At 42.7% G+C, this 20,107-nt stretch overlaps 2 protein-coding genes across 4 annotated transcripts in view; both read right to left on the reverse strand.

Annotated features, from left to right (window-relative positions):
• Nucleotides 1–3,417: 3,417 nt before the first annotated feature.
• On the reverse strand, nt 3,418–12,962 carry LOC310838472 (uncharacterized protein). Its single transcript, XM_083725933.1, has 2 exons — nt 11,560–12,962; nt 3,418–8,255 (listed from the first exon to the last, which is right to left on the reverse strand). The coding sequence occupies exons 1-2, from the start codon at nt 11,909–11,911 to the stop codon at nt 7,660–7,662; spliced, it is 948 nt and encodes a 315-aa protein (XP_083582059.1). The 5' UTR covers nt 11,912–12,962; the 3' UTR covers nt 3,418–7,659.
• Nucleotides 12,963–14,534: 1,572 nt separating this feature from the next.
• Nucleotides 14,535–20,107, reverse strand: part of JMJD6 (jumonji domain containing 6, arginine demethylase and lysine hydroxylase) — an 83,545-nt gene continuing 77,972 nt past the window's right edge. For 2 of the 3 annotated variants that reach the window (XR_014560971.1, XM_083725886.1), the window contains one exon: nt 14,535–15,390. Coding sequence is in view for 2 of the 3 variants with exons in the window: in XM_083725886.1 (XP_083582012.1) it covers nt 15,276–15,390 (115 nt within the window). In the remaining variant the exon portion in view is untranslated. The remainder of the gene's footprint in view (nt 15,391–20,107) is intronic. The other variant, XM_083725887.1, reaches the window with a different exon arrangement.

The following is a 20,107-nucleotide window of genomic DNA, read 5'->3' on the forward strand; positions in this document are numbered from 1 at the left end:
TTTTTGCACAGCTCTTTGAAGAGAGAAGATGAGATCAAAATACTCCTCCCATTGGACTGGCGTTACTATTTCTGCTCATTAATTTGGTTGAATTATAGTCCCATCATGTCTACTTGTACTGAGTTGCATGTATCCCACCCTGGGACATGGTGAAGGGTTGGGCTATAAATGCATACGAACAGAATTAGCAAAATACTGGGAGTAGGAATAGATGGGGTGCATTTTCCTTCAGTCCTTCCTTCCCAGCAGAGAGAAATGTGTGGAGAACATAGAAGTAACAAAGGAAAACAAGAACAATAGCCAACAGTCATCCTACCTTAAAGGAGAAAGAGGCCAGCAGCAAGTGGATCTCAAGAAATAAAGGTTTTATTTATTGAGGTTTATCCTCACACTACTGGATAGCAGGAGATGGGAGATTATCTGTCTATATTAGTGAATGCCCACTGAGAAGTAGCTTTACTGTCCACATATTAAGACTATCACCCTGGTCAGCACAACCATTCTTGGGGCAACACTTTTCAGTTGAGATGCAGGAGGAATTAAAAGGTAGAAAACAGCAGGTGGTGATGACAACTGCCATTAAAAGCAAAAGTTTATATAATTCTTACTTTCAGTGATGATGCGAGTTAGTTCCCTGCTGCTGATTGTATAGCAGTGTGTGTCATGCACAAGGAGTTTCATTTATTCGCTCCATTCCCAGTTTCTTTTTTGTTAAACTGCTCAGGGCACCCGGCCATTTGCAGCAACAACTGTATTGTTAATGTTTTGTTAAAGTTCCCAGAAGCTTATAATTATGAACGCCAAGCAATTGAAATTACTGTTATAATCCAAGCTCTGCTCCAAGGCATGTGCTACAGCTAATAAAGAGGCAGAGTTCGCTCCAGCTTTTCTAATGAGCTTGCCAGTTTGCCATCACGCTGGACCCAAATAATTGAGCAGGGACCATCCCCGATTCAAGGCAGGAAAGCAAGAGTGAGTTTTGGAGCAGATGTTCTAGTACAGTGGCAAGTAAAGCAAAATGGCTTAAGGAAACCTTCCATGTTATTAGAAGCATTTTTCAAACAAGACTAATAACTTCTCTACTTAGCAAGCTATCACGGTAGGATGCAGATTACCCGGTAAGTTATAATATAGGGCTTTGCAGCCTGAGGGATTCCAGGTTGAGACCAAGACAATGTTCCAGTCTGGTCTTACACATCTTTATTTAGAAGGAAGTCCCACTGAGTTCAGTGGGGCTTATTTCCAAGTAAGTGTACATAGGGCTTCAGCTTTAGTGACATGAACAGTATTTACTGAGAGATAGGACTGTTGACAACAATACCAGTAGAAAAGACATAAAATGGTGCATTTGTGAGCAGGGATTTAACCAGTCAAAAGCAAAGGAATGGAACAGCAAGAGGCAGCATTGCCCAAAATTACAAAAACAAATGACAGTATCAGTCAATAGGATAACATTAGGCTATGGTGACTGGCCTATTTTTGTCCCTTATTATGGACTTCATGTTAACTTTTGTGGATTTTTTCTCTTTCCTGAGAGTTAGGCAATGGACTGTTCCATCCCACTTGACTTTCTTTCCCAGCAGTATTATATGGTAGAGGCAGTGGAAGCAGCAGGAGGCTCAGGAAACTGAATGGAGAGGGCAGCACTTGGCCGCAGGGTGCTTATTTCCCTGACCCCTTGCTCCCACTGCCTTCTGCTGGGCAAGAAAGCAACCCATAGCCAGGTGCCTGAGATGGAAGCAGCCTGTCTCAGGGAACTGGATGAAGGGCATATTGTTCTCCAAGATTGTGGAATGGCCAGTCAGAGGCATGAGAATATCCACATTCTTTTTGTAATAGGCCACAGCCACTCAAAGTGCATCCATGGTGTCATGGACAGTAGTGGAAAACCTTTAAAAATAGCTGGAGGGGAAGGTCAGCTGTGTGACAAACAGGGCACTACCTATCAATTCAAAATAAACGTTTGTTTGGGAATCAAGACAGTACTAAGGGCGCCAGGGAGATCACAAAAGTTCATAAAACTGCATGTTTGAGAACTATAATTTGAGATTAACAAAATTTATAAAAGGTTCTGCTATGGAATCTATAAAGTGAGTTTCCAGATTCTGTTAAAGAATAATCCAATGTTACTTATTCTAATCTCTTTTTTAAAATAAAATAAAATAATCCTCCATACTACTTATTCCTGACAAGTAGCCAATATAGTACATCCAGTGATATTACAGTGAGCTCCAAACTAGCAGCAGAACCAAAAACCAAGCGAAAAAGAAGTACGTCCAGATGGCTCAAAAAGGTGAGCTGTCACTACCGTTTGCTAAATAGGAAAGATTGCCAAATACTATGTAGAACCCACATATGCAGTAACTGGGATATAGTGAAAATATTCCTGAAATGCTTCATGGGAGTCCTACAAACTGGAATTTCTACATTATCAACAACTGGCAAAATGAGACAACCACAAACTTTAAAACGTTGGTTTAGTCATAGCACCATCTAGTGGAATACAAAGTTATCACTGGGAGTATCTCATACTGTAATACTGTATAAAAACAATTCTGCTCTTACAGAAATGAAATTACCATAGTAATAAACCTAAAACCAGCATGTAAATAAGTTACAGATAACATGAGTGATGCTCATGTTCTCCATGATTTAAATACTGGTTTTGAGTTAATTTTGTTTCTCAGATAGAGTTACAAGACAGCCTGACATGCATCTAAACAGAAATAAGTTCCATTGAGTTTATGCCCAGGTAAATGGGTATAGGATGTATAGAATGTAACCTATGTCTCATTTAACTGTATAAATGACTCATTTGTCCCCTTGCTTTCCCTCTCTCTCCAAGTTTAACAACTGGAATATTTAACAAATTCAAAGTGTGAACCCCCTGTGCTGACTTAATAGGTAAAGGTAAAGGTACCCCTGACCGTTAGGTCCAGTCGCAGACGACTCTGGGGTTGCACGATCATCTCGCTCTAGAGGCCAAGAGAGCCAGCGTTTGTCCACAGCCAGCTTCCAGGTGATGTGGCCAGCATGTCTAAGCTGCTTCTGGTGAACCAGAGCAGCGCACGGAAACGCTGTTTACCTTCCCGCCGGAGTGGTACCTATTTGCAGTTTGACATGCTTTCAAACTGCTAGGTGGGCAGGAGCTGGGACCGAACAACGGGAGCTCACCCTGTCGTGGGGATTTGAACCGCCAACCTTCTGATCGGCAAGCTCTAGGCTCTGTGGTTTAGACCACAGCACCACCCGCGTCCCTGACTTAATAAATCAAGTCAAAAATTGAAGTGTTGTAGTGCTGTAAGATGTGGCACTGAGTGAATATTTCCTTAGTTTAATTCAAACCCTATGTATATGTTTGTGCTAAACATGACTAAGAAAAAGTATTATCATTATAAACATCAACAGTGAAACACATTTTGGTTTTCCTAGGAGCAATAAAGAAAGATGCTTTATTTCCAGGGGGGAAATGCATTTGTCAGATAACTGGTCAAAACATTATCTTCATAAATTAAAAACTCCTAACAGGGAAGAATTAACTTGAGACATGAATGCCTGTGTCCACGATGAAAGTAATAACTGAACCTGAAAATTAATTTCACATCTGTCTAAAGAATTCAGTCACTTTACTCTATTACAGAAAGTTCGCCGTGTGTTATTCCAGGAATACTGATTCCAACATCTTTGTCATGTCTATCAACATTGAGTAAGAATTCCACCCTGAAACACATTCAGGATATTACAATTGAAAGGGTATGCAAGATTCAGAGTAGACAAGACGTGCCACTGTTTTCATCTTTACAGTCCCCCAAACTACTTGCTTTTTGTTCTGGTGCACATGGTATGCCCTTTTGATTACATCAGTGGATTTCCTTTTGAGAATTCTTGCTCTAAAGACAACTGGGTATAGTTGCTGAAGGAAGTATATCTAACATTGGGGGCAGGACAGAAAGCACAGCCCTACTTCCCAATATTGCCCCAAATGTGAGTAATACATGTATAGGGCCTCAAGGTTGACAGCAGCACGTCCACAAAAAGATGATTTAGATCAGGTGTGGAGAACCTTTCGTCCTCCAGATGTTATTTATCTACAACTCACATTACCCCTGGCCATTGGACATGCTTACTAGGGCTGAAGGGAGCTGTAGTTCAGCAACCTCTGGAGGGGCCAAAGGTTCTCTGTTCATGATTTAGATAAAACCCTTCCTTCTAGAGAAGAATCCTCATAGTATAAAGTAATGTCATCATTGCCTGTTGATAAAGGAACTGTTTCCAAAATCAGTTTGCAGCTGCCCTTTAATGAAGAATTATTTATTTTGTTACAATTCCCAGAGGGACAGCTGTGTTAGGCTGGCGCACCAAAACCAATAAAGAGTCTTGTGGCAGCACAAGGACTAACAAATTCATTATAGGATCAGCTTTCATGGACCAGAATCCACTTAAGCAGATACATGAGGTGCAAGAGTGGGGAATCTGCTGCTGATCTGCAATTCCCATCTTGCCCGATCACAGGGCATGTTGGTTGGGGCTGATGGGAGTTGCAGCCCACTGGTTCCCCACCCCTGCTGAAGTGCAATCCCCAATTGGCATGGATGTGTACATACATTGGGGGGGGGGGGGGTTGACAGGAGTTAGTCCAACAGAAATGCAAAAGGACAGTGATAATAACATAAAAGCAAAATAAGTATTGTAACAATTAACAAGGCTGCATTGACAAAAGCATAAACACCTCATCCTTGGTAGGTGCCACCAGACTCTGTTATTTTCATTATCATCCAATTTAAAAACTGTGGTGATGTATGACAGAAACAGGCTGAGAATCTTAACAAAATTAAGCAACAGTGCTGTGGATAACAACTCAATATAATGTACAAGAACAGATTTAGTTCCAAAGCAAGGCAACTGCTTTAACATAACATGAAGAAACACAACAGTGGCAGGTCTACAGGACACAACCTTTGCCTGCATACAATTTTATACATTCGTATGTTCCGAAGTAATATACAGTCAAGACATGTTTGCATTTCCATCACAGTACAATTTTGATTCTTCAAATGTCTTCACAAGTTACAATTCTCTCTAGACATCTTGGTTTAGAGATCCTTTTGCTTGCTCCTGTGGCCTTTGCTTCTGGCATATACTATCATATTTTGCAAAGATCCAATTCTGTAGATAGTTTAGGCAAAGCCTCATCCTACTCGAAGCAAAACAAAATACAGACTAAGTGTGTTACTCAAGTGTATATATAAAAAATTCACAAAAATAGCAGTTCCTTGGTTTTGCAGGCATCTCCATTTTTCCCTGTTTCTGCTCACCTTTTATTCACAGATGTCCATGTCCACTTAAGTTCCTGCAGTGATGTGGCTACTGAACAGCACGAGCCATAGGAAACATTTGCCTCCATCTTCATTCCAGATGGAGCAGTTTTTCTAGCAACTTACCTCTAACTCTGTTGCATCAGTCAACAGTAACTATTTTGATGTACCAAAAGCACTGCAAGGCACTACTACACAAAGTCAATGTTATGGTTCTATTGCAATATTTACACTGAGATTCATGTTGCAAAAATAGATAATAAAAATTCAGGTAGCCAAACATAAACCCATTTCTCCTTCTGTCTTGGATGATTCCATGACTGCCAAAGAATTATCTGGAAGAGTATTGGCCTCTGCTGCTAATTCCATTTGATTATTTGCACAATACGGTTTTTAAGTTTTTATTTAAAACCACATATGGAACTTCTTACTTCTGCACCTATATCTGACCTGCATAGATAAGCTCATCCTCAAGCTTAGACGAAACCCAAACAAACTGATGAATACGTTCTTTGGTCATAATACAGTTTACAACATTATCCTGACCTCCCTATACTAAATGATAGCTTGTGAATTCAATACAAAATAGTGAGGGGGGGGGGGAGAGAACATAACCGCCGCCACCCTAGGCAAATCATTTATCATCATTCTGACAAAAAAAGCACAGAAAATTGTAATAGCAATTTCTATTAATTATGGAAACGGCAGCCACTTTACAATACTTAATTAGGAGTAACTAGATGTCACAAAATAAGTGGCTTTTTTCAAATTTCACAATCCTCTTTGTCAGACAGGTTGTTAAACAAAACAAGGTGTCATGGAGAGAAGAGATCTGTTGCTGGTAGAGGGCATGGTAGAAGCCCTATCACCAGTAAAGGACAAGCCCCTTGCAGATTGATACGGTTAGTTTATGCTAAGTACAGATGGTTCAGGTTGCGCCAAAGAACACTGGGACAAAGAATCAATGGCCACCCCCCCTTTGAAAATACCTGAGTAGTGATTCAAAACCGTATCAGAGACAGGTTCAAGTGCTGGCTTTGCAATTTCCAAAGTGAGCGTGGTCACTGATTCTTTGTTCAAATCATTTGCACATGGCATAAACAGACCTAATCATTTGGCAAACGTTTTCCTGAATCACTGTGCTAAGGCAATCACATATGGCACATGCAACTTCCACTGCGCTCTTACTAGCAACACCTTTTTCTCTTCTCTCCCTGTCCTCTTCCTTTTTGTGTGTGTGTTCCATATTCATCCCGATAAAGAGTTCTGTGAAACAAGAAGGTTAGTTCACTACTCTGCAGTCCTAATAACAGTATTATGATGCTGGGGTTGTCTGGATTTTCTCTCATGGTCCAGTAGGGTTGACTGTAATTATAATTAATTATGGATACTGAAGAGGTAATATGGAGTTTCCCTGTACTTGTCTTAAGCAAGTCTTTCTCACCAGATGTAATTCCATGTCCTTAAGGTAGTCAAAGTGGGAAAACATATATCAGAATTACAAATAGTAAGATTGGGGGGGGGGGGGAGATATAAACTGGTACAAATGGCAACAGACAATGAATACTTCCTAAGTGCCACCACACTAGGGAATGATGGTTGGGAATCACAGCCAATTATTGCTCCAAATGACCTCTTTTAGACAATGGAACTAGTCTGCGGCAGAAACTCAGCCCTCAAATGACTCACAACCCTCAAATAGCTTACTCTGGAATAGCGCATAGCATTCAATGACCAAGTGGAGTAAGCAATTTGTTGACTGCAAGAGAGAATCAATGCAAATGCAAATATCCAATGCTGAAAAACATGTATATGTATACTTTGTGTGGTCTCATTTCCCCTGTCTACCCAATACACTTGCACATACAATTTGTTAACATCTGAAAAACTGTTTCACCTGTTTTTGCTTGGGTTCCTTATAATGACTAGTTACATACATGTGCCTCTCTGAATAATGCCTTGAAGACAGAGCAGTAAGCAGATACCTGGTCCACAGCATTTTTCATTATACCATCTTACAAGTTTCCCTCAAAGAAATCAAAATGTACAGTTTCATTAACAATGAGTGTATACATTGAAAATCTTCATGATGTTAAAAGGGAACAGTTTCTTTCATCTGTTATTAGACAGTCCTATCGTTGCAGAGATTAGTCAGAGGAACATATCTATCAACCTGTGACATCTATATATGCAAAATGAAGTTTAAAGCTACCTAGGAACAGGAAGCCCATATCCACTCGTATTCATCCAAGTGTACAATTTGTAAGACACTATATGATGGTCAAGCAGCAGCAAACCCATTCTTTCTGACAAAAACAAACATATATTACTGGCATCTTTCCAACTATCCCAAAACCTGATAGAACCGCAGGACTTTCTTCAGGTCTGCCAAGAATAAATCAGCTCCAGCATCAGATAGGTCATTGACATCAGGCAAGAACAGGTTTGCTTTATCAGACGTAATCAAGTTATGTGACAGAAAGTGTACACCAATTTCATTACAAAAGCATACCATTTTCTTGTTAACATGCTTTTGAGCTTTCGCCATCTGTTCAGGATTTTGGTCCATCTTGCAAGCACGTCTTGGCAACAGTGAAGACCAAACTATGGTAGCATTTGGGAATGCTCTTTTAAGAATGCCCAAGTCATTTTTCATGGATATAATGAGAGACAAGTTATCATTGGGAAGTAGATCATCTTCTCCAATATGAATTATTATAAGGGATGGAGAAGAACGGAGATGATAAATTTCATGCAGAAGAGGCATGAGCTGTTCCCACTTCATTGCCTGTATCCCATGCCAATACACATATGCCCTTGAAACAGAGATGCCCAACTGCAATCCATGTGGTAGACTTTTAGCTCTCTTCTTTGATGCCAAGATCACAGAATTGCCACATATCCAGATTTCCTTTGGGGGAGGTTGCTGTCTTCCAGCACCTAAAAGTAAAATGCCACATTAGTTCAACTGCTTCAGATTGACCCCTGCACTAGCTTACTGTTCCTCCATCCTGAAAGCGCTAGTACTAAAAGGTTAAAGACTGAAATTTAAAATCTATAAACATGTTAATATGCTAGAAAATTTGATCAGCATTCTCTCCAGACCAAAATCAAGAGACCAAGCTAGCTGCACTTTTGAGAAGACAGAAGTCCACTAATATGCAGCAGAATTAAAACATTCGCAGAACCCTGTTAAGAAAACTGACTGAGGAAAACCCACTAAGAGGATCAAGGATGGGGTAGGGTGAACAGTGCAGCTGAGCTCAGCACACGAGGAAGCACACAAAAAAGGATATCCCCCTCCTTCAGCTGTAAGCACTGGTTTTCAGGAACAGGTGACAGGACTATCACTGCCACGGGTCATGAAAAGAGCTGGCTGCAGAACCAGTCTCAGCAACACTAATCCTTCCACTATGAGCAGCAGCCCAGATGATACGCAGGCAGGGAAGACAACAGGAGCTGAGTGATCCTGACATCTGCACTCACCCACTTATCAACCTGAGGCTATAGTGTACCTAGCTGTAGCAAATGCAGCTCAATCTGACCTGAATCGAAGAAGGTGCAATAAAGTGTTTTTTCTGACCAAGAAAGGCCATTAAGCTGCTTTCACAGGAATAAGCATTCTGGGGCAATTTCCCCCACGAGGAAAGGCCACAGCAGAAACCAGCAAGTAGAGGCAATTTGGCATGCCTCATTTTCTTGCCACCCCAGAATTTTAGCATGGCCAAAACATGGTAATCTTATGCTGCGATCTTTAGCATACATGATAAGGAGTAATGGCCACTGGGCATATGGAACTGACTTTGGAGTTAACATGCTTAATTTTGTGTTGTTAAACTACATTTTACATATATAAATGGTAGAGAAAGGAGAGAGAGAGTGCATCTGTACAGTATTCTGTTTGCCCAGTTCAGTGAACTCTGCAGTTTTAACAGATCTCGCCACTGCTGTTTTCACAAACATATCTGTATGAACCAAAATTCAGGCAAACAGAAAAGATGCACCTCTCTCTTTATTTTTCTTAAGAGTCAAACCCTGCACTCAAACCTGCCTCTCCTCCATCAGCAAACAAATACTGCGGGTATTGACAACTGCAGGTGATATGTTGCATTTTTTCGTACAATTAATACAAAGAGTTTTATTAGGTAAGAGGGGAACCAGCAAGATTAGCCTACTTACCTCTGTGATGAGACTAGTGTCATTTAGAATGAAGGAGGAGGATATAATCAACCACAGCAGTAAGAGTAGGAAGACAGCAAAATTCAGTGAGTGGTGAAAATAGGCAAGAGCATGGAGATGGCCATTTGAATGGCAGGTGGTGCTAAGAACCTGGCTTGAGAGTTTTTTTAAAGTATCAAAAGTGCAGTGACATAATGCAGTAGATTCTTTTTGTCTCCATTAACTTCAAAATCCGCACACAGAGAAAAATAAGGGGCACAAGTCGCAATCATTACACTTTGACATCTGTGGAATGTGAATTATACCTACCACCTGTAACTCAGTTCCATAGAAGTTTTGAACAAAAGCACCAGAGACGAAAAAGAACACTTCCAAAAGGAGCATCTGACTGTAATTAGCTGGTTTCTTTTTATTAGATGGATTAATACTTAAGATAAATATAAACAATATATGGCAACAAACAAGGTTTTAAAAACCCACAAAACAAAACAAAACTACATCTTAACAAAGTCACACATAACTTGAAAAACTAGGGTAGAAAAAATTATCTGAACCTTGTTTTGTGTCAAGAACACAGAATCATTCCGCTGGAAGAGAAGATGAACAAGTATCATACTCTACTATGAAGCTGGTCAACCCAACTGTCCCAGTTGTTCCCAGGCAATATTTTATGTGAGCTACAATGTATTTTTCACTTGATAGTATTTGGACCACTACCCCTGGAAACATGTATGCATTCACTCAAGTATTTCCAGAAGTGTACTTGATCAAGGAACAATGGCTGGTATGGATTTGAGCCAGCAACCTCCTGAGTTTGTTCACACTTGCTTGGAGACAGCACTATTGCATTCTCTTGTTTGTTGCTACCACTTGATTCTATGCTTTTCTTCCATTGGGGTTTGCTAGAGGGGTAAAATGTTTTGCCTTCAAACCAGTAATCACCTAAGTATGTTTGCTACCACTTTAGCAGACAGCACCAGAAGGGCCCCTTGAATGTGACTGCTGCCCAGTTGTCAGCACTTCGTACATGTTAGGGGCACAATGGCATGGCCAAAATGCCCCCAGCTTAGCTTACTGGCTCCCTTCATGTCTGCATTATACGCAGCATGTTCTGCATAGCACCAGATTGATGGACAGTGGCACTGTTTCCCTTTTTGTGTATTTTCCAAGTAGTGTGTTTCCCCACTCCCAGTCTGAGTATGTACTGGATATGGCAGCCTTTTTTCTGGCAAAGCAGCAACATATTGTTGGTCTCAGTGTAAGGCAAACATATGATTGCTTTTTTAATACAGTATCTTTGGATCAGCTATAGGCAGAACCAAATGCTAGACAAAGAGAGGCCAGAAGCACAAGACAATAAAGATCGTCTTCTTCTACAGTACTTACATCTATTGTTCAGAAGTATAAGGACCTGCTGATCATGCATTGTCTGACTTGCTGTATGACACAATAACGTTAAAGCTTATCACATATAGTATGGTACCTATACTGATTCAGCAATTGCTTTTTCTAAATATTTCAGGATTTTATACACCACTGCATTTGTGCCCATATTCTTTTTCAACTCTTTATTTACTACTTTCTGGTTTCATAATGGGTATTCCTTTGCCTTAATTGTTCCACTTGCCCACTTTAACGCAGTCACTAAAAATCTGCATTATTCAGAAGTTTATGGTGTGGGGTGCACAATCAATTTATACCACAACATGTGTTTTCTGCATTTTCTAATATTCCACAATTAATTCTATCCTTTCTGGCCTTGTCAAAGGCCATGGGACACAGAGACAAAACTTTCCGTTTCCTGCTAAGTAAAGAAAAATCTACCCTTGCTCTCAGTGAGTTGCACCTAGATATATAGTTGGCACAATTACCACAGTCATGCCACACTAGGCAGTTGTGGTTTGGAAGCTTTTCCATCCTCACTCACTTGCTGCCATTTTTTTCCAAACAAGTGTGGGACAAGATACAGTGGCATGGAAATGGCAATCTCTGCAGGTTTGTGTTTCGGAGCATCTGGCTTGAGGTTGCAGCCCCACCATATTGGAGGGCGCCTTGTTTGACTTACCCGTCACCTGTTGCACGGCAGTTATCACAGACGTACGCATCTCATTGACAGGCTTCTTCTTCTTCTCCCCTCCTGCCAAGCGGGGAATAGGATTCAGGCCTCCCGGAGGGTCTACTGCCGGAGGGGCCACTCCGTTGCTGCCTCCCGGATTCAATTCCGGGGTGCCTCCCGCTGCCGCCATGGCTTCCGGGCCAAGCAAGCCACGCCGGCCAGCGATTAAAACCGCCTCCAAGGCTTTCATGAGGGACGGGTTCGGGGGACTGTCCTTAGGGTTGGGTCCCCTGGGAAGCTTGTTTTCTGGTGTCCCGGGGACGACGAGGCTGTCGTCACTGGGCCTCTTGACTGGCTCCATGGCAGAAACAACGGGGAGATGGCAGGGAAGCTATGGGATGCTCTAAAGGACCAAATTTTATTGCAGGTATTAAGGGAAACCCCAGGCCCCCAAATAACCTATAAATATAGGGCGCTGCCTGTCTCTTGGGACAGGTGCTTTGCAGGCTCAGCATTGAGGTGCTTCACGTCCAGCACTGAGGTGGCGGCAGCGACGGGAGCCGCACCTAGCAGCACAAGTGAGCGACCTTTTAAGGCGGGAGGCGAAATGTAGGGCCCTTCGAGGTGGAAGGCAGAGGCGGCGGTTACTCTGCAGCCGGAAGAAGCGCGAGAGCGGAGGGGTCCAGCCCAGGCGCCCTTCTCTACCCCCTCGCCACCCTCCCCGGGTCTCAGCTCCCGAGAGAGGCGCGGGAGTTTCTGAGGCGCCCCCCTCCCGCGAACTCCCCTAGGCCCCGGGCGCTTCCTCGCCGGAGAGAAGCGAAAACGGGCCGTTGCCCTGGAAACGCTGCCCCCCCCGTCTCTCCCTCTCTCCGTCACCGCGAGCGCCGGACAAACGACGACAGCGGCGTGTGACCGCGAGCAGGGAACAGCCTCCCGTTTAACATCGAGCGGGAAAAGGACCCACACAGCCGCCGTAGCCAATGACCCTTCTTCCGGACCGAGGAGGGAAGCGCGCGTGCGCACCGGGCGCGGCGCGGCTCGCTACTGTATCCTAGACTCGCAATGTGTAGAGAGTCGCCTGGAGGCCTCAGTTCGTGGTTCAGTTTAGCCCTCGCTCCGCTCTCCGCCTGGCGGAGGTGAGAGCAGCGCAGGACGGCAGATCACGCATGCGCAGTGTGGAGGGAGGAACAAAGATGGCCAAGCTATACCTAAAATCTGCATGTGCTTTTATATGCAACAAATATGTGCCTGTGCTGACTTATATGTGTAGGTGCACATTTAAAAATAGTTACTGCGCCGTAAACACAGTGGGCTGCCCACGTGTGCTTAACCCTAACCCTACTTCCCTTAATTCAATAGAACTTACATCTGAGTACACTAGTAGACATGGTTAGGATTGTGCTGCTTAGCAGCATGAGAAGATTTAAAGGTAAAGGGACCCCTGACCATTAGGTCCAGTCATGACCGACTCTGGGGTTGCGGCGCTCATCTCACTTTATTGGCCGAGGGAGCCGGTGTACAACTTCCGGGTCATGTGGCCAGCATGACTAAGCAACTTCTGGCGAACCAGAGCAGCACACAGAAACGCCGTTTACCTTCCCGCCGGAATGTCTACTTGCACTTTGAGGTGCTTTCGAACTGCTAGGTTGGCAGGAGCAGGGACCGAGCAACAGGAGCTCACCCCGTTGCGGGGATTCGAACCACCGACCTTCTGATTGGCAAGTCCTAGGCTCTGTGGTTTAACCCACAGGGCCACCCGCGTCCTTTTATGAGAAGATTTACATAATTGCAAACATGACAAAAGTGGTCATCAGCGATAAATAAAACTCATCAGAAAGTGTTCAATCAAATGGAACGATTTCCACATAAATCAACATGGGATCCAAAAAGTACAGGATACAAAATTTAATAGCTGTGACAGTTATTAAACAAGACCCTGGGGCCAAGAGTCTGTTCAGCAGCCTCAGCTTTTGTGGCTGGAGTGCAATCCAGTTACCGTAATTCATGGGCGCTGCAATTGTAGCACCTTCCTGGCTTGTCTTAAATGTTCAAGTTGACCTGAGGCTGGCAAATTATAAGCAAAAGTTGTTTTGTGGGGAATGGGGACAATGCTGCCTAATGGTGCAAGTAGCCAGCACTGAAACACTTGTCTTCGAAAGGATTTCTTTTCTATTGATGAAAGTGAGTTGGAACGAAATGGCATAGAATACTGAGGAAAAGACATTTTGCCTATGCTGTTCACCAAACTACAGGTGGCAATCTTATGCTCACTTGATTAGGAGGAAGTCTTATGAAATCAATGAAGCTCTCAGTGAGCAACTCTCAGTAAGATCACACTGTTATAATACATGAATTGTCTATTATTTAATGAAGATATCCCACCATGTGTTCTTACACCCACCAAGTCCTTTTGGATAAGATGCATTTCTTTCCCACTGCTTAACAAGCTATGGATTCATTTCCATGTTATGTGTTAATTTTATCTCTGCCTTAAATTCTAAGCGGGTATTATTACACATTTTATGTTCCAGGGGCTCAGATTTTTTATTTTTTTATTTTATTAATTTGTTGATAGCTTGTGATGCTGCTCCTTCTGAACAGCCATACTGGACTGGAGGGCGGAGAATTGCAATGTGGACATTTAAAATAAATAAAAGTCTCAATCTCACTGGAGAATACAGGGTCAATACATAACTATATTTTGAGAGTTCTTATATGTGTCATGGAGTATTTAGTTCAAAGGCTGTATGGCTTATTCCTACCAGGGGAAAGCATGTGAAATTTTAATTGAAAACTGGAATAAAGTGTTATTTTAATCCTAGCCTGAGATCTTCGGGCAATCTCCCCCGCCCCACTTCCTTTCTGCTGGCCTTATATTGAATAGCAGAAGAACAAATGCAAAGCCCAGATGGTTCTTCTAACCAACAGCACATGTACACTCAGTGTCCCCCCCCTTTTGTATGTTAAACAAGAATGCATTTATTTAAGATATCAAGAATACATTTATTTAAGAAAACATAACATAAAACAAACTTTTCATAAAATTTCCCAATGTGCTTTTAGCAGTAAGGTAAAAGGTAAAGGTAAAGGCATTAATCCCATATTAAACATGAATGAGCATAGATCTTTATTTGTGGAAGTTTTAAGTTAATGTTTATCATCAGCTTTTTAAAAAAAAATATTAGGGTTTTAGTCTTCCACAGCATCCATGAGAAAGTTTTGTCAACAAGTGTGTGAAATCTGGTAAATGCAATGCCAATTAAGAAATCAATTTATTTTGAAATAAATGGGAGATAATATGTTGAGAAAGTAGCTGACATTATTTACTTTGCTGCCAGCAACAATATGTTTCTAACAACCATTTATTACTCTACCTAATTGGTTACATTATCTCAAAACAGATCATTTCAAACAATTATCTTATTTCAGCTGGGTTCGGAAACATTGAATCTTCATGCAGCACTAAGGGTATCTTCCCTCAATGCGAGTGTAACATTAATGTATGGAGTGTTGATTTGAATAGCAGTTGGTATATTCAAACAGAGGACATTTTTCTTCTAGGAAAAATCAATTCCCAAAATCAGAATAAAAGCTAGTACTGAATATTTTAAATAGGCCAAAATGCAAACATTATCTTGTTCTACATATTTTTGCTGAAAGTTCTGCAGCCTCCAGTGTGCTAAAGAATTAAAAACCAACGGTGGTGAGGCTTGGCGACTTGCAGTCTACATGTCATAAAGCTTAAGCTGTTCTTTGATGTCAGTTTCAGACATCTCCCCAAATGTTTCTGTTTTTTCCTTTAAGAGGGTGAAGATGGCAGTCAGTTGTTCTCTTTGGACCCTGCCAAGAAGAGAAGAACAATAACAGGAAGAGAAAATGGAAAAACCATTGCTTCATAAACTTATAATGCCTCTGAGCAGGATTAATGGAGTCTGTCATGATGCTTTCCGGTACGTCTTCTGCAGTTATATCTGGGGTCTCTGTGGTATGAGTACAATAGCCCTGGGATATTCCCCATCCAGAATTAAAAGCAGGAATGGAGAACCTGTGGCACTCCAGGTGTTGGACTCATCAGCTCTAGCCTGCTAACAAAATATGGATGGTACCATTTTTCCCATCCCAGACCTGAAGTCTGCTTTATGGTAGGGCATTTGAATGAAACCCTTCCCTAACATTCAGAATGGAAAATAGCATCCACCTCTGGTTGTGGGGGACCTTGGTTTCTAAACCCCACTTTGAGTGTGTTCGTTTATTAAAAGGAAATTGTCTTTTCAGATACAAGAGCCTATTTCCCTGGATCCAACCAGTTCCAAAAACATGTTGTTTATTTTTTAGTCTCAGAAATCATGGAAGCTAAGACCAGTAAGGTGCTATGTTATGTATGAAGGTGTTTACGTAAATAGATAGCTTCTTCAAGCAGGCACAACAGAGCAGTTGCTTACAGCAGGATTTCAGTTTAATGTAATTTAGAGGGAAGTGACAGGATGTCTAAAAACATCTGTAAAGGTAAAGGGACCCCTGACCATTATGTCCAGTTGTGACCGACTCTGGGGTTGGCCAAGGGAGCTAGCGTACAGCTTCCGGGTCATGTGGCCAGCATGACTAAGCCGCTTCTGGCGAACCAGAGCAGCGCACGGAAACGCCGTTTACCTTCCCGCCGGAGTGGTACCAATTTATCTACTTGCACTTTGACGTGCTTTCAAACTGCTAGGTTGGCAGGAGCAGGGACCGAGCAACGGGAGTTCACCCCGTCGCAGGGATTCGAACCGCCAACCTTCTGATTGGCAAATCCTAGGCTCTGTGGTTTAACCCACAGCGCCACCCACGTCCCATCTGTCCCAAAAACATCTGTAACTTCAGGATATTTCTCCCATCCCTTAGACCTTAGATGATGGACATGCTCTGTGACTTGTGACATTTTTATATGTTCAACTTAAACTTTACTTTGTAGAAACAAGCATCTCTGAAGTGTGTCACCCTTAAAAATAACTATGGTTCCAAAACATACTTTTCTGATGGTCTCCATCACTCTGATAACTTGATGAATGGATCTAGCACTTATTCTTCATTGAAATTAGGGACAACTGGGGATTAATCATTTGCTATTCAGGAGTCAGTGAGCTTGCCATGAGGAGTTGAGCAGGGGTCCCAAAGGGATGTTTGTGGTACAGAAGCAAGTTCAGTTTAAATGAACCTTCAGGGGTAAGGGGACATCATGTCTGCACAAACTAATGCTTAAGCGCTGATTACATATTTTATTTCAGAAAATCATAGATGTCTAACAGCAGGGGTGAGATCTTTAATGTGAAACTCTCATTCTAAACATATTTTAGCAAAGGGGAGGGAATACTAACAATAGGTCCTGCCCGTTGAAATCCCAGTTCAGTCATCTTTCCCACCCTCCCATATAAAGAGAGAAACTAGTTGTGTTTTCCCCTCCATTATGGAACAAGTCAATCTTAAGGCACATCTGAATGGATAAAGCAACAGACTTCTTTGGAATGTTTTAAAGTCTATTGTGATATGAACTTCTATGGGCAAGAACCTTGAAAAATTCATGGGTTACACATGGCAACTGTACTGGTGTAAGAACATGCACATTCTTGAATCTTCAGTTGAATGTCGGTTTCTTGATGTGGCAAAAGAAAAAAATATTGGTAAATTCAGAAAGACTGGATTTGGAACTAAGAGAAACTTCTATAATTAATAGCAATGAATTAGATTATTATTATTATTATTTTTAAAGACCTCTGGCTTAAAAATTGATTTTCCATGGTTATGATTCAAAAGAAATGTAAGTTTTCTTGTTATTTTTCTTCTTCACCAAAAAGAGGAGGTAGAACAGGACTGTATGTGTTGTATCCAATGCTGCGAGTGCAGAGTTATACTTGTGCAATGGGACTTAACCTTCCTCTCCTTGCATTCCTTCTGCAATCCTCTGGAGCAAATTTTCCAGCTGTATGGGGGGGGCAGTTGAGGAGAGGAAGTATCGATTGGAGGCCAAAGTATTCTGTGCTAGTGGAAGAGCAGCCTAGGCTACAAGCAGAAGCCTATGGACCAGCCTATACAAAATGCTCAACCATGTGGTTTTCCCCTTGACATTTTCTTCTACAGAATGAGCGGCAGAAGTTGCAAAAGCAGAGAGGAAGATGTGTGCAGGTAGAGTGCAGTGTGCCATGAGACAAAAGTAGCTTTGGGGGGGGAAGGGATTTTAGTGTGGGAAAACAGAAAAGCATATCTCCTGTCATACTCAACTTCAACAGCAGACATATTGGTGTGTGTGTGTGTGTGTGTGTGTGTGGTTTTTTTAAAAAGTCACATGAAAACATAATGTGACTGAGTAGCACGTAGCTTGGCCCATAGAAATGGTTACCATTTTTTAAATCAGTTTAGTAACTGTCCCTGCTGAGAAGAACACACGGTGGTGGAACACTCTGTTCACAGCAACCCATTGCATAGATTTCATTATACTTGTGACTTGGGTTTAAAAGTTCATTGCCCTGATCATTCAGAAGACTTCTCTATTATAACCAAGGCTCCAGTGCTGATTTATGGTGACAGACACTATTATACATTCCTGATTAGCTACCATGGGTGTAGTCAGGACTTTTGTTTGGGGAGGGGCAGCAAACATTGTTGGGCTTTTTTTTTTTAATAGGAAATAAAAATTGTTGAACTTTTCTTGGGAAATCATGGGTAAAAATACCCTGTACTGTAAATAGGACATTGCGGGGGGCAGGCTTCTGGCAGGGCAGAACCTCAGATAACTGAGCACTTTCAATGCTTTTCAATAATATTTGTCTACGCCCATGGGTACAGGAGATGGAGAGGAAAGGGGGAGGAAATGAAGTGACAGACAGCCTTTCATGTGAACAACTCCAAATCCTTACCTACTTTGGAATGAGGCATCACTTATTTCCAGTTTTGGACTGCTGTTTTGTGCAAGCATGATAGATCACAAAAGGTGTATGTGCACATATAAACAAATATCCATGGATCTCAGGTTTCCTGGCTTGGAGCAACACACACACACACACACACACACACACACACACACACACACGGCTGCTGTTTTGTGAAAATCTGGTAGACTGAGGAAAAATAATACGAAAGCTATGTGCTTAAAGGTAAAGGTAAAGGTACCCCTGCCCGTACGGGCCAGTCTTGCCAGACTCTGGGGTTGTGCGCCCATCTCACTCAAGAGGCCAGGGGCCAGCGCTGTCTGAAGACACTTCCGGGTCACATGGCCAGCGTGACATCGCTGCTCTGGCGAGCCAGAGCTGCACACGGAAACGCCGTTTACCTTCCCGCTAGTAAGCGGTCCCTATTTATCTACTTGCACCCAGGGGTGCTTTCGAACTGCTAGGTTGGCAGGCGCTGGGACCGAGCAACGGGAGCGCACTCCGCTGCGGGGATTCGAACCGCGACCTTTCAATCGGCAAGCCCTAGGTGCTGAGGCTTTTACCCACAGCGCCACCCGCGTCCCTAAGCTATGTGCTTACAGGTAAACAAATACCAGTGTGCATGCCCATAGGGACCTCAGGGAAGGCCAGCCCACCCATGAAGTGGCGTGAAGTAGCTGCCTCAGTCAGCAGAAGCCCCCAAGGCAGCAGCCTCATGGATGCCTCCTGCCCATCCCCCACCTCTACCAGAGGAGCGGTGCCAGTATAGCTGCTGATCTCCTGCTGGTTTCCTGCAAGATCTTGTGATACCTCATCAAAGTCTTGCAAGATGTCAAGGAGAGCAAAAGTCCTCATGAGATCTGGGTGAGATCTTGCAAGCTCTTCCAGGGAATCAGCACCATTGCCAGCACTGCTTCTCCACAAGAGGCGGAGGTGACATAGCTGGTGGTGTGCGTCCCACTGGTGGTGGTGTGGCAGAGCAGGGTGGCACTTCCTGTTTCGCATCAAGTGGAAAAATGGGACATACTACTCCTGACCTCAGGATTCCAGAACTTACAGCTGTCAGTTTTGAGGGAAGGCAGGCAAGAACTCACAGTCCAGGTGGGGCTCACTAGCTCGGGGAGGAGGTGTGTCATTCCTCAGCTGGAGTAGGTTTAGGACAGGTGAGGGTCACATGCGTTGTCAAGACCAGAAGGTATACAGTGGTACCTCAGGTTACATATACTTCAGGTTACATACACTTCAGGTTACAGACTCCGCTAACCCAGAAATAATGCTTCAGGTTAAGAACTTTGCTTCAGGATGAGAACAGAAATCGTGCTCCGGCGGCGCTGCAGCAGCAGGAGGCCCCATTAGCTAAAGTGGTGCTTCAGGTTAAGAACAGTTTCAGGTTAAGAACAGATCTCTGGAACAAATTAAGTACTTAACCCAAGGTACCATTGTAATAGGAAAGCCGTCCTGGCCAGGCCGGAGTCCTTGCTGGGAATAGCTCTCCTGACAGATGATTTGGACTCAGGTAATTAAATGCTACTAACAGTGGAAGACAGGAGTGCCTGGAGTGCTCTGGTCCATGGGGTCACGAAGAGTCAGACACGACTAAACAACTAAACAACTAAACAACAATTGAATACTTTCAATGCTTTTCAATAATATTT

The sequence above is a fragment of the Podarcis gaigeae genome, assembly GCF_964106915.1.
Source record: "Podarcis gaigeae genome assembly, chromosome: 2".
Classification (NCBI taxonomy): Eukaryota; Metazoa; Chordata; class Lepidosauria; order Squamata; family Lacertidae; genus Podarcis; species Podarcis gaigeae.

What these genes read in the sequence shown, in the direction of transcription:
- LOC310838472 (XM_083725933.1), bottom strand. Translation starts at nt 11,911, where the DNA reads ATGGAGCCAGTCAAGAGGCCCAGTGACGACAGCCTCGTCGTCCCCGGG. An exon ending in TGCCGTGCAACAGGTGACGG is followed by an intron (nt 8,256 to 11,559) that starts GTAAGTCAAACA and finishes TTTTACTTTTAG; the next exon opens with GTGCTGGAAGACAGCAACCT.